Here is a 13,779-nt window from a genome sequence, read left to right as displayed (position 1 = left end):
ATTCTAACAGTTCACTGTAGATAGGGAAGACATGCCAACTACAGCAGAAACCTGCTGGTGGAGACCTGTGCCATGACACCTGCAGAGCTGCGAGAAATGCAGCAGGATAAACTAGGAGCTGGGCACTCCAGCTCCCAAGGAACTAATTGGAAAAGCATTCTTTTCTTCCTATTCCCGTCTGAACCTCCCCCTGCCAAAGGCAAATGATGGTGTCTCCACTCCTTTCTTGCAGGAACCTCCAAGAGCGTTTTCTGCCTGGAGAAGGGACGCTCAGTGCCCTTTACTGAATGTGTGGGAGTAGGAAGAGTGCTTATACAGCAGCCTCAGCCTGCCTGACCTTGGTATTGGTTACTATAGAGCATGTTTCTTCTCTGGAGGGCTGGGCACCACGTGTAGACTTGCCAGCACTGGGGAGAGCTAGAAATAAGGCTCTGTAGGGAAGAATTGTCACTTTGGAGAGATAAGTCAGCTCCAACTGGTGTTTGTTGGTTGTCTTTGCTGTGCAAGAGGTAGCAGCATTTAAGTGACTTCTTTGCATTCTTTTCTTTGTTTTCTTGTTGGTACTTGGAAGTGAATAGCCCATGTGCGGTTTTGCACCCCATGTCCAGCCTGGACAGTCCCCTGTCCACCCTTTAATACTGGAAGCATGTTGGTACCTAGCAAAGCTGTGCTTCTAGGATGTCATTCTAGGGGAGAAAGATCGGGGTTGCAGAGCCAGTGAGAGAAGAGGAGCCTGTACTGATATGTCTTGAGGATCTGAGGATGTAGTTGCAGGGTAGGTCTGATGTTTCAATTATTTTCCCTTCTCAGCCTAAAATCTTTACTGTTCTGAAAAACAAGTTGATGGTGTGGACTGTGAAATGGTCAAATTTTATTCTGCTGGAAGAGCTGAAGAAAGACAGGAAGTTGCTGTAGTAGTGATGCTGCTGGTTTAATACACAGCTCAGCAATTAGTTGAGGAGTAGTTCTGTGCACAGTGGAATTAATGAGGCTGATTTTCTATGGATCTGGGTCTTATCTGACTCTGTTATCTAGCAAGGTGCAAGCTCTGGTGGCTTTTTATCATGATTTGTAATATGTTCCTCTTCCCAATGTATTTTTATTGTACTTTTTAAAGATGGCGGCGAGATCTCTGTATGGACATAAGTAATGCTTCCATTAAAACTGTCAGCATTTCACAGCTGACCCAGTACACTGAGGGAGAGATGAAGAGGCACTTGTGCTGCTCAGCTGTGTGAGCCTTGGGGCAGAGCTCTAGTTTTGTTGTATGCTGGGTATGAGGTTGCTCCTGGGGATCTCCTTGTGTCCCAAGCATTGCCTACACTCCAGAGGACTCCCACTTCCTGATTTCCCTGTTTCTGAGTCTGGGGCTGTGTTTCCTTATGAGCTGAAACCAGTGACGGGGACATTTCACCCTTTAGCAGTTGTTACCTGGGCTTTAGCACTCATCACTCCCCTAGATGTGTTAAAAGGCTTGAAAAAGAATAACCAGGGGAATTACGGACCAGAATGCTTAACTGCCAGTTCCTGGAGAATCAATTTGGAAGACAGGATATGAGTGGCAGCCAACTCTCAACAGATGTATTGTTTTCTTTGAAACAGTAGTCTATGCCCTCTATCTTGATCTTAGTGAGGTTTTTCATGTCATTCTTATCATATGGTCTTCTCCAAAGCAAGCTGGGAAATGTCACAGTTAAGATGAGACTTTTCAGGGTAAAAGGTGCAATGCACAGGGTAACTGCATGTGGAGCATGGCAGATCCACAAAGTGAAGGATAGAGTGAAGTATGGCTCAGGGTTGGTGCTGTTACTGGATAAGTCAGCATTGTGAGTCTGGGGTAGGTGGGGACTCAGCTCTTGCTCAAAGGTATGAACAGGAACCCAGTCTTCAAGAGACATGAAGTGTTTATGCCCTGCTGAGGTTCAGTAAGGTCTCTGCTTTGTGTTGAGAATTTGCTGCTCTTCCCGAGGCATGGATGTGCATCACTAGAACAGAAACAAAAGAAGAGCTGAGAGGAGAAGTCAGGCCTACAAAACAACCCAAGGAACTTCTGGAAGAGTGAGGCTAAAGAGGGCGAAATGGATGGGTATAATGAGATGTATGAGGGCCACAAAAATGATGCAAGGGCTGGAGCACTTCTCCTATGAGGACAGGCTGAGGGAGTTGGGCTTGTTCAGCCTGGAGAAGAGAAGGCTGCGGGGAGACCTGATTGCGGCCTTTGAGTACCTAAAGGGGGCCTCTAGGAAAGATGGGGAAAATCTTTTTAGTAGGGCCAGCTGTGACAGGACAAGGGGTAGTGGTTTTAAACTAAACCAGGGTAGGTTTAGACTGGATATAAGGAAGAAATTCTTTACAATGAGGGTGGTGAAACACTGGAACAGGTTGCCCAGAGAGGTGGTGGAGGCCCCATCCCTGGAAGCATTCAAGGCCAGGTTGGATGGGGCTCTGAGCAACCTGATCTAGTTAGCGGTGTCCCTGCTCCTGCAGGGGGGTTGGACTAGATGACCTCTAGGGGTCCCTTCCAACCCAAAACATTCTATGATTCTATGTACTTACAGCAACTGCCCCATCACTGTTTGCCATCTTCACTTTCAGTGCTGCGGAAGAAACTGGACCCCTCTATTGCTCAGAGCCTACTCCAGGGCAGGGATAGTGGTAGCTGAGCTGGGGGTTTGCCCTGAGCCCCCTTGAGCAGAGCACACATTTGGGGAGGAGAGAATCCCTGCCAGGAAGAGGAGCTCTGCTCTCTCTGTTCCCGTACGTGGGGCAGCATTTCTGCTCGCTCAGTAAACCAGGCGCAAGGCTGCTGCCGAACAAAGAGCTTAAACCATGCAGAGGTGGGTCCCGCAGGAGGACAAAGACAAATATGTTGGCAGCTCTTCCCCCACCTCCTCCTGCGTAATGCCTGGGCGGTTTGCCAGCTTCCTGACAGCAGGGCCCCGGGTACTCAGGCTGCAGCGTCTCCTGCCAGCTCCAGGGGGCGCTGCTGCTGGGGGGGCGCTGCTTGCGCAGGGCATCGCAGCTGGCTGCCTTCAGCCCTGCCAGAAGGCTGGTCTCGGAGTGACCGATAGCAAGGTTGGTGGTAGCTTTCCTGCCCTCGCTGAGTAATGTGAAGAGTCTGCTGGGGTGGCCCAACTAGGGGGTTAGGAGGCTGAGAGGGGCTTAGGTAAGTGAGTCATGGAGCAGCCAGTGTACTGTCAACCTGCTATAAGGGATCTTGCCTGCTTCTTACATCTCTCACCCTCTGGGCTGCTGCGCTTCCCTAGCTCCTGGATTTTCTACGTAGGGATCTTGCAGCCATGTGAACGTTGTGGGTTGTAGCACTTGGTGTCCCTGTGCAAAGGCAGCAGCTTGGTACTCTCCAATTGTATGTCTGGGGCGAATGGGACAGGGAAGGGGTATGGAGTCCTTATGCCACCCTGAGGAGTCCTTGGGCAGCAGGGCAAATGAAGCTGGAAAAGCTGTTAATGTTTCAAGCTGACACCCACACAAGGTTGCACCTTGCTAGATAACAGAGTCAGACAAGACCCAGATCCATAGAAAATCGGCCTCATTAATTCCACTGTGCACAGAACTACTCCTCAGCTGAGAAAACACTGAGCTGTGTGTTAAACCACCAGTGCCTCTACTACACAGTTACTAGTGTAACTGTAGCAGTTGGTGTACATAAGCTTTCCCACACAGGCGTAATTCAGTTTGTGCTGGCAGTGTTATGTTCCTTATCACCACAATGGCCATTCCGTTCTGTGCTGGGGCTGGGATTGTCAGGGTGTACTCTTCTGGTCAGGGAATTTTTTGTTTGGCCCAGTAAAGCCACTGACGCCTCCCTGTCTGAGAGATGCTCTTCCAGGAGATTTTGAATTGAGGAAGCAGAAAGTTTAGAGCTGGCATCCCTCCACTTTCTGTTCCCTTTCTTCTGCAGTCAGGAGAGGTGTTGCTCTGACAGCCTCCTTGCAGCAGTGGTCTGTGGGTAGGAGGTGTACACGTTTGCAACCCCAGCTGCCAACTACAAATCTCTGCTCTTAAATGGAAGCTAAATCAGCTTTCCTTGCTGCTGGGAGTGTGGGGGTGTTGGAGGTCAGCACTGATTCTAGCCTTTTTGTCTCCTGTCCACGTGTGCCACTTGCACTGGTTGCCAGCACTTCATGCCACAAAAGCAGAGACACATGCCCTGACAGCTGCCTGCTGCCAAAGGGAAAGGAGAAGATGAAAGGGAAGGGCTTAGAGTGGGCAACCAGTTGAACGCTGTGCCTGGCTATTTAAAGGAGGCTGTGACACTTGTGGCTCTCTGAAACAACACTGAGGTGGTCAGGTTTTGTCTCTCTGTCTCTGTAGGGCTGCAGGAGCAGCACTATGTCCACCATGGTGTACCCAAGGGAGGAGAAACTGGACAAGCTGAGCCAAGAGGAGATAATTTCCAACACCAAGTTGGTGATGCAAGGACTGGAGGCACTCAAGAATGAACACAACTCCATCCTGCACAGCTTGCTGGAGACCATCAAGTGCCTGAAGAAAGATGAAGAAGCTAATCTCGTGCATGAGAAATCCAACCTGCTTCGCAAGTCAGTGGAGATGATTGAACTGGGGCTCGGAGAAGCTCAGGTGAGAGTGCTGGGTGATCCCATAGGCATTACTCAGGACGGACAGGGGAAGGGGGGCATGTGGCCATTCCCCATAAGCTGCAGGGGCAGCAAGGGGCTGAGTGCAGAAGGCCAGTATGACCCTGAGGGTGGGCCCTAAGCATGCAAGTAAGGGAGATACAGGATTGTGGTAGTTACTGACTGGGACTTTTGACAAGGTGATGATGGCATTGTCCAACCATCTGAATGCTGTGGAGTCAGAGAAGCAGAAGCTGCGTGCTCAGGTGCGGAGACTGTGCCAGGAGAACCAGTGGCTGCGTGACGAGCTTGCCAACACCCAGCAGAAGCTGCAGCGCAGTGAGCAAACTGTGGCTCAGCTGGAGGAGGAGAAGAAACACCTTGAGTTCATGAACCAGCTGAAGAAGTATGATGAGGACGTCTCACCTTCGGTATGTCCTAATCCGGTTGAGCAGCCACCTTTGAGGGTGGGGGAGGTTGGACCAGCAGGATTGCCTAGGTGTGATAGTGTTGCCCTAGATTTTGCCCCTTCCCAGCTACCATGCATAGCAATGCCTGTAACTAAAGGCACCCTGCATGGGGCAGAGTCCCTGGAAGAACATGGAATAGCATGCCAGGGTGTGCTGTGGAAATTTGGCTTTATTAGTTTTGTTGTGTGGGGGGAAGATGGTGGCAGAGACAACAGGGAAAGTTGAGGGTGTTAGTGGGCTGCAGGCAGGGAGGAGAGTTTGGCAGCTGACTAAGCTCAGGCTGCTGCTGTCTTCTCTGAGAACTAACAGTATTGTGATTCCCATCTTCTCAGGAGGAGAAGGAGGGTGAATCTGCCAAGGACTCCCTAGATGATCTTTTCCCAAATGAGGAGGAGGAGCATGGTCCTGGATGTAAGTGTTTGCTTGTGCGTGGTTGCTGGCTGTCTCTGTTCAAGCATGCTGTGCCAACTGTGCCCCTGTTTATTCATCTGTGCCTGTAGTGCCCCACCAGCACAGCAGTGCAGTGGCAGCTGCTCAGCAGGGAGGCTATGAGATTCCTGCACGCTTGCGCACCCTCCACAACCTTGTCATCCAGTACGCCTCTCAGGGACGCTATGAGGTGGCTGTGCCGCTCTGCAAGCAGGCACTGGAGGACCTGGAGAAGACATCAGGCCACGATCATCCTGATGTGGCCACCATGCTCAACATCCTGGCACTGGTGTACAGGTGAGCATGGTAGGGAGAGCAGGACTGGGCCGGGAGAGTTTTCTGCCTCTCCCACTTACCAGGACAGCACATTCTGGAGACAGGGAGGTCCCTCAGCTTCCAGTGGTTTGCCTTTCAAAAAGGTTTTGGCACAGATGAGGTATTTGGACTGCCCAACTCCCTGACATAACTGGCTAAGGTAGGGGAGGAATGGAGAAATGAAAGGGTTGTGGGGGCTGGATCTGTGTGGAAGGAGGACAGTTATTCATAGTTCTGCTTGCTATGGGCTGTGGTGTCCAAATCCCCAATAACTGGTTGGCTTTGCACTGCAGGGATCAGAATAAATACAAAGAGGCAGCACACCTGTTGAATGATGCTCTCTCCATCCGTGAGAAGACTCTGGGCAAAGACCACCCAGCGGTGAGTGTTTCCCTCCTCTTCCAGTTCACTTCCCTTGACCTGTGGGTGCTGCTGGGGATAGAAGGGTGCCCTTATGGTGTGTCTGCAGCTGGACTACCAAGGACAGTAGTGTGCTCTGTGATGTGAGGGTTGCTGTTCGCGGGGTATGGGGCTTTGTTTTACTGCTTCAGTATTTCCTGCTGTCTTGTTCAGTGTGCCCTGTCAGGAGTTGGCTTCTCCTGGATCCTGGGGTGTAGGCAGGGTAGCCTTCTGCTTCTGGACCTTCTTCTTATAAGAAGCAGCTGTACTGTAGGCATGAAGGAAATGGGACAGTCACTGTTGTTTACACCCCTTGTTTGGTCCCACTGGATTTTACTTTGTTTCATGGGGAACTTTATGTCTCTGCAGGTGGCAGCAACTTTGAACAATCTGGCTGTTCTCTATGGCAAGAGAGGGAAGTACAAAGAAGCAGAGCCACTGTGTAAGCGAGCCCTGGAGATCCGTGAGAAGGTACTGGTCTTCCACACTTTCCTTCCCTCCAGCTGTCCCTTAGGGTTTTCCCCCATTACCTCACAGCACCTGGGAGATCCAGGACCTACCTAGTCTCTTTGGCTGCCAATTCTGCCGCCGCCTTTCCTGTCTCTCCAGTGTTTGCAGCCTTAGAGAGGCCTGCCAGGAGGTGGAAGCTGGTATTTCTCCTCTTTACCTCCCTAGTCCTTGGCTCCTCTCTGACACAGGCATGTCCTGGAGGGAATACAGTGTTATTAATAACAATTAACTCCAGGAGTCCACGGCAGTCTTTAAGCACTGACTTTTTGTGGCTTCTCTTCTTTTGTTTACACAGGTCCTAGGCAAAGACCATCCTGATGTGGCCAAGCAGCTGAACAATCTAGCCCTGCTGTGCCAGAACCAGGGCAAGTATGATGAGGTGGAGTACTATTACTGCCGGGCCCTGGAGATCTACGAAAGCTGCCTGGGTCCTGATGACCCCAACGTGGCCAAGACCAAGAACAACCTGGTGAGACCCTGGGGAGAGGCTGTGTGGGGATGGGGAGTGGTGCTGTGGGAAAGGTGAGCATTGGTGCTTGGAAGATGGAGAGAGAGATCTGTAAGAGGTGGGGAGGGGGTGGGGGGAGAGAAGTTAATCTGTGTTGTCCAGTGGGGCTGGAGCTGTTTTCTTTGTTGCAGGCCTCCTGTTACCTGAAGCAAGGCAAATACAAAGATGCAGAGGCGCTGTATAAGGAGATCCTTACCCGTGCTCACGTGAAGGAGTTTGGCTCTGTGGATGGTTTGTACAGCAGAAGCTGTTGGGGCTGGGGAAGGGTGAGCAGTTTGGTCTCCTGGCTCTCAGCCTAGGCTTGGCTGGTTCTGGTATCCCCCTGGCAGAGGGATAGGATGCCTTGCAGGACCCCTGCTTTGGGCAGCCCTTGAGACACTGCTGTTCTAGTGTGTTATGCTGCTCCACCTCTTCTCTCAGAAAGGGATCTTAGAGAGCTCTGGCTTTCCGTCTTTACTGGGCTGAAAATAATTTTGGCTAAAAGGGGATTAGCAAGTGGCACAATCATTCCCAGGTATAGGCTAAAGTTCCTCCTGTATGCCTGGCACCATGGGAGGACTTGTTCATTCGTTCGTTCCTTCCTTCCCCTGTCCTGGTAATGTCAGTTGCTCTGGCCCAGGGACCAGGGGATTTAGAAGCCTTGTCACTTCCCTCTGGTAAGCTGCCATTTCTGAGGGCAGAGTGCTGGGCTGTGCAGGAGGCAGAGCCCCAGTGGAAGTGGCAGAGCAACAGGGTGAGGTGGTGAGCAGAGCTGTCTTGCATTCTTCCCCACACAGATGAACACAAGCCAATCTGGATGCATGCAGAGGAGAGAGAGGAGATGAGCAAGGTGAGTCTGAGCTTGGAGGCGCTGCCCCTTGACAGCGGCAAGAGCCCTGGGAGGGGAAGGAGATCCAGGGGGTTTGATCCTGTCTTATCACAGCCAGACCCTCCTTCCTGCAGTCTAAAGAGCTGCCATGGCCACTGATGAAGGCCAGGAGGGGTCTGGAAGAGTGGGGAGAGAACATGGCTGCTCCTTGAAGCAGCAGGAAGGGAAGGCCCATCAGAGAGCTTGATGCTTTTCCTGGGGCAGGGGGTTGTTCAGCCTCTTGGCCATGGCTGCATACTCTCTCTTTTTGCTTCAGTGATCCCCCTAGGGCACACAGACGATAGAAGATGGCGGATGGCGCAGGGTTGTGCTGCAGGACCTTAGCGCTCTGTTCCAAAGAGCTGCTAGTACCAGGGCACAACCTGCTTCTGAAGCAGCCCTAAGGCTGCCTCGAGGAAAATGGAGGTCAAGAAGAAACTGCTGCTGTCACTTTGCTTAGGAAATGGAGCCAAACCTCCTGAAAAAGATCTCTACACAGGGCAGGCCCTTGCTGTTCTATGCCCTAGCTGGCCTCTGAAAGAGGGTAGACAGGAGCTGTTGCTTCTGTTGCCCAGGCCCTGCTCCATGCTCAGCTGATAAATGCAGCAGAGTCCTGTCTCTGCTTTTCCCAAGCCTAAGATCTCACCTACTTTTTGGCAGGTGGATGAAGCAGCAGAATGAAGGGCTCTGATCTAGTCTTCTAGCTGCAGTGGGAGCAGACTCTCTCCTTTTCCTTTGCCTTCAGAGCAGGCCCCATTCCTACATAGGCTCAGACAGCAGGCTGGTGGGCTTGGCTTAGTGACTTATCTGTCCCATCCTGTGAGCCCTAAGAGCAGGGCACTAGCAGCTGCCTCCCACAAGTAAGCTGTGCCTTCCCATTGAACTGCTCTGTGGTCCCCAGTGCAGGGCAGTGCTCAGCTCCACCTTGCGCTGCTCCGCTTGCTGCCCTGTGAGGGCTCTGCTGCAAAGAAATTATACTTGCTGCCAGCACCATCACATGCAGGAGAAATCAAAGTTGGAGTAGAGACCAGGGTCCCCTTGTGCCCTCTGGGACCGAGATGCTTCTGATAATATCTTTGGAGAATTAAGAGGTCAAAAGTAGATAGTTGTAATGTGGAACTATGCTCCAGACAATGCAAGCTTTGCTATGAGGCCTGTGCTTGGGGGGGGACCTACACTTGGAGTGTAATTAATTTTACAGCCTGGGGCAAGGGCTGAGCCTTTTTCCCTGCTGCTGGGGCTCCTGTTTCTAGGGCAGCCATGCTCATGCCCCATGGCATGGCATGGTTGGCATGGTCTTCTGGCCAGGCAGCGGTAACCAACAGATCTGCTTGTACTGCTGGCCTAGGGGCTGGGGCTTCTGTGCTCTGCTCTGTGCTGTTTCCAAATCTCCTATTAAAAAGCATCAAACCTCTCTTGCAGAGCTTCATTTCTTCCCCCACCCACCCCTCTTTCCGTCTGCTCTCAGTGGCAGCAGGGGGAGGCCAGCTCATGCCAGCAGCAGGGCCTTGGGCCCAGCTGGCAGCCCTGGCCTGCAAGGCTCTTTCTGCCCCAGGGAGTTTGACACCTCTCCCCTTGGGTTCAGCTACCCTCTTAGGGCTGCCTCTATGCAAGCTTCAGTGGTGTTCTGAGTCCTGAACTCTCCTGTCCCTGGGGCCTACCCAGGCTGGGTAGGTTCTGGCACAAGAAAATCCATGTGTGCCTATGGCTCAAGGAGACTCCTGCATGTGGGGTAAAGATCTAACAAGTGCTGTGGGACCAAGTAAGAAAAATCTTCCCTGTGAAGACAGTTTCTTCTGGGCTAGAGCCCTTGCCAGACAGACTCTTGCTGTGGAGCAGTGGCCCCTGCACCTGCTTGGTGAGAGCAGCCCTGCTGGTCTTGGGGCTGAGCTGGGTGCTTCCTGCCCAGCCCATGTGTCCTGTGGGTGCAGAGCCAGGGGTGTGGCACACCCCCAAGTGCTTGCCATGCACCAGGGAGTACAGTGTGTGGACAGGCAGCCCTGCTCCCGCAGCAGTGGTGACTTTCTGTCTGCAGGTGCCATGACCCAGGGCAATGCTGGGTAGCAGCTAGTGCCCTGCAGAGTGGGTTGTCTCAGCCCTAGATCTTTCTCCTTGAGCATCAAGCTCTGCCCCCTCTCTTGTTGCTCTGGCCAGCAGCCTTTTTGCTTCTGTCTGTGGCAGGGCCAGCCAGCTTTGGGGTGCAAAGGCTGGGCATGGAGAAGAGACGGCTAGCTGGGCTGAGCTGCTGTGGGGCAGGCCTGACCTTGTAGGCAGAAGGCTTGTATGTGGCTGGCTGATTCCTTTGCTAGCCATGGCTCAGGGGTTTAGTGCCCATGCTGCCTGGCATGCCTATGGGGTTTTTGTTGGTTGGAGGTTGTGGGGTTTTGGTTTGGTTTTGGGGTGGCTTGTTTTTTTTTTTTTTGGTCTGTCTTTTGCATGCTGGGGGGTGTGTGTGTCATGTCCTCCAGAGCACTGTGAGGATGTGCTGTGTTGTCCCTGCTGCATTTGGTACTATGGAAGGGACAAGGAGATGGGATTATGCTCCTTGCTGGGGTGGGGACATCACTTCTACTTGGGGCCCAAATCTATTGCAGCAAATGAGCTTTTGGCTTTCCTTCCAGGAATGCTATCTCTGCATTTGCACATTTTGTTTCCAAAGGTTGGGCTGGTGCGGGGGTGCAGCCTGGAGCCTGACCATGGCACCTAGTGGGAGAGCACAGACCCGAGAATGGCAGTAGGCATGGGGCTAACAGCTCTCCTCTCTCTTTACCTTGTAGAGCAAGCACAGAGACAGTGCTCCCTATGCTGAGTATGGCGGCTGGTATAAGGCCTGTAAGGTTAGCAGGTAAGAGGTGGTTTGTGGGCAGCTGTGGGCTCTGGAGGGGGTGGCCCCAGGGCTCCTGCTCACCTTCCATCTATTACTACAGCCCGACTGTGAACACCACTCTGAGGAACCTGGGTGCGTTGTACCGACGCCAGGGCAAGCTAGAGGCAGCTGAGACCTTGGAGGAGTGTGCAGTTCGCTCTCGGCGGCAGGTAACCCCAGAGGGACTTTCTTTGGTGGAGGGGGTATTGTGGGGCTTGGAGTGGCAGGTCATGGCACAGCATTTAGCTTGGGGTGTGGTGAGGGACTCTCCTGGGCCTTGTAGCCTCTGATATCTTTGGTTTATGTTCCTATGACACCAGAGCGCCTTGGTGGTTGGGGCTGCATTTGTGCAGGAGTACACACGTGTATACATGTATGGGGTTGTGCATGTGTGCATGGATGGAGCAGACTTCAGTGTGTGTATGTGTGGGGAAGAAGGCATGGCTCTTTGAGTGCGGAAATACTGGAGCTGGGCTAGGGCAGGTTACTGGGCTTTGTTAGCTACTTAGGAGATTTGCACTTACTGGGATGTTTTCTTCCCACTAATTTTTTGTTTAGGAAACACACAAGGGATTTCTTAAAGTACCTCTACCCCTCTTGTGCTCAAATAATAAAGCAGGAGCTTTAAGCACCTAGTGCAAAGACTGAAGGACAGCAGAAACCTTCACACACCAAAATGGGAAGGAAAAAAAGGTGTCAGCTTTGGGGTAGAAAGCCCTTTGTCCCCCAGGATGGTTTACGGCTTGGTGTGGGGCTCGCTGAGCTGGGAACCCAAACAGGGACTGCTAAGTGCAGGATGGCATTTGGCTCCATGCTTCCTGTGCTGGAGAGTTTTGGCTGTGATGGGGCAATGGTAAAGAGAGAGGATGGGACCAAGCACAGTGATGGCACAGCAGATCGCTAAAGGGAAAGAACACAGAAGAGCAAACCCTGGTGCTTCCTTATCCCTTTCTACTTGCAGGGCATTGACCCAATCAACCAGACAAAGGTGGTGGAGATCCTGAAGGAGGGCGATGGCACAGAGAGACGTCGGAGCCTGGGGGGCAGCGTCAAGTACGAGAATGCCACAGACGGTAGCGAGGAAGTGAGTATGGGCGTGGAATGGAGCGGGGTAAGTACAAGACACCATCAAGAATGGCCTCAGCTGGCTACCAGAGGGAAGGGACAGCCTGGCTCAGGGCTGTCCCCGCGTGGCCTGTCGTGGCATCCTTGTCTGCCTCCATTCGTTCCCTGCGCACTTCCTTCCCCTCTTTCTTGACATCAGCCAGCCAGCAAAGGTGTGTGTCTGGGCCTGGCTTCTGGTGTACAGGCCGGATATTCCCAGCTGAGGGCTCCTGCTTCCCAGGGGCTGCCAGGCCCTGGCAATGCACAGCATGAGCTGGTTCTGGTCTGCCCTTAATCTTAGTCTTGCAACCTTATTAACATCTCTCCCTGCTGCTCCCCTCTTGAGGCCCTGGCTGAGAGCTTTGGCCCCATGTCAGGCCCACGCAGCCTCTGTGAGCAACTTGGCTGCCTGTCCTGCACCACACCACTGGCGATGCTGAGTCTGGGGAGGGGGGAGTGTGTGTGTGAGTATGATGTGCCTGGTGTGTCTGTGACTGAGTAACTGCAGGACACAGTAGTAGTCTGCAGCCAGCGTCTTTGCTGTCCCCCTGTCCTGGTCTCATGCCCTCCATGGGCTCCAGCCAAGTGGAGGTGGTAAAAGGCAGGTCTTTGCAGGGTGCTAGGCCAGGCTAACCAGTGGTGGCAAAAGATGCTGGTGTTAGCTGAGGCACAGACAGGGTGACCTGATAGGCTTTCTCTGAGACTGAGGGGCACTTTGGTCACTAGCCCTGAGTTTGGAGAAAGGTGACGGTCCAGGTCTGGGATAGGTGCCTCTTGACTTCTGCAAGGAGGAGGATGGAGAAGATGCAGCAAAGTGAGCATGGTGCTGGTTGGGTGCTTGGCTTGAGAGCTATTAGAACTGTTAACGCTTACTATTCCTCCTGCAAACTCTAGTTGAGAGTGTAGTGTAGCTGGGTACCCAGGGTTTATTGCAGCCTGGCACAAGCGACATGCTGAGCACAGAGTCCTTTGTTTCCCCTCACATCTGCTGTCACTAAACCCTTCCCCACCTGGCTTGGCTCTGTCCCCACCCGCATGAGCTCCTTTCCTTCCTCCTTCCTCTTCCCTGTTGCCATGACAGCCCCTCAACACCCAAGCCTGAAGCGTGCTGGCTCTCTTGATTGTGGATTGTACCCAGGAGGTGGCTGGAGGGGACCTGGGTAGCAGAGCTTCAAGTGGAGCCGGCAGCTCTGCCAGATGTAGGGCTATCTTCTGTCCCAGCTGTTGTGATCAGGAATGAAGAGGGTCCTAGCCCTGGCAAAGCACCAACCCTGGGCCCTTGCAGTCCCTGTTAGTAGAGGGGCTAGACAAGCATGGAGGGAGGGCTGCAGGTTTGGATTAGGATCACCTGGTCCCTGCCCTGGCTGGCATCTTTCTGTGGTTCCTCCTGGCTGTGGTTGGTGTTGGGTGATTGCTTTGCATTGGTGATGGTCTGGGAGACCTTCCTGACAGTCCCTGAGCTGATCACCGCAAGGCAAGCAGTCAGTGCCACCCTCTGCCTCAGCCTGAGCCAGCCAACAGGGATAGTCCCTGCTCATATGTCCCTTCCCCAGGCAGCTTGGCAGGGCTTCCCTGGCCCAACCAGCTGTCAATAGATGGTTAGAGGGCTAGCCCAGCACCTTGGGGGACATGGCTGCTGCCACATAATGCTCGGTGCCTTTTCCAGCCTACTGCACACGTACCGAGCCTCCTTTCCTCAGCCAGCAGCCCTGCACTGGGCTCCGTCTCCCAAA

General features: G+C 52.9%; 1 protein-coding gene across 4 annotated transcripts in view; it reads left to right on the top strand.

Annotated features, from left to right (window-relative positions):
• The first annotated feature begins 272 nt into the window (after positions 1 to 272).
• KLC4 (kinesin light chain 4) overlaps positions 273 to 13,779 on the top strand; it is an 18,815-nt gene continuing 5,308 nt past the window's right edge. The window contains exons 1-13 of one of the 4 annotated variants that reach the window (XM_035897057.1): positions 273 to 341; positions 4,336 to 4,602; positions 4,799 to 5,029; positions 5,401 to 5,479; positions 5,569 to 5,794; positions 6,106 to 6,193; positions 6,581 to 6,682; positions 7,017 to 7,190; positions 7,361 to 7,460; positions 8,006 to 8,058; positions 10,854 to 10,921; positions 11,004 to 11,112; positions 11,904 to 12,026. In XM_035897057.1, coding sequence (XP_035752950.1) covers positions 288 to 341; positions 4,336 to 4,602; positions 4,799 to 5,029; positions 5,401 to 5,479; positions 5,569 to 5,794; positions 6,106 to 6,193; positions 6,581 to 6,682; positions 7,017 to 7,190; positions 7,361 to 7,460; positions 8,006 to 8,058; positions 10,854 to 10,921; positions 11,004 to 11,112; positions 11,904 to 12,026 — 1,674 coding nt within the window. In that variant the 5' untranslated portion in view covers positions 273 to 287. Of the gene's footprint in view, positions 342 to 4,335; positions 4,603 to 4,798; positions 5,030 to 5,400; positions 5,480 to 5,568; positions 5,795 to 6,105; positions 6,194 to 6,580; positions 6,683 to 7,016; positions 7,191 to 7,360; positions 7,496 to 8,005; positions 8,059 to 10,853; positions 10,922 to 11,003; positions 11,113 to 11,903 lie in introns of those variants that run through there. The other 3 variants (XM_035897056.1, XM_035897055.1, XR_004842380.1) reach the window with 3 other exon arrangements.

Source organism: Egretta garzetta, unplaced genomic scaffold (genome assembly GCF_000687185.1).
Source record: "Egretta garzetta isolate BGI_Z169 unplaced genomic scaffold, ASM68718v1 scaffold17, whole genome shotgun sequence".
Lineage (NCBI taxonomy): Eukaryota > Metazoa > Chordata > Aves > Pelecaniformes > Ardeidae > Egretta > Egretta garzetta.
Note: the sequence above shows the minus strand (reverse complement) of the source record. Positions and strands in the feature narration are given on the sequence as shown.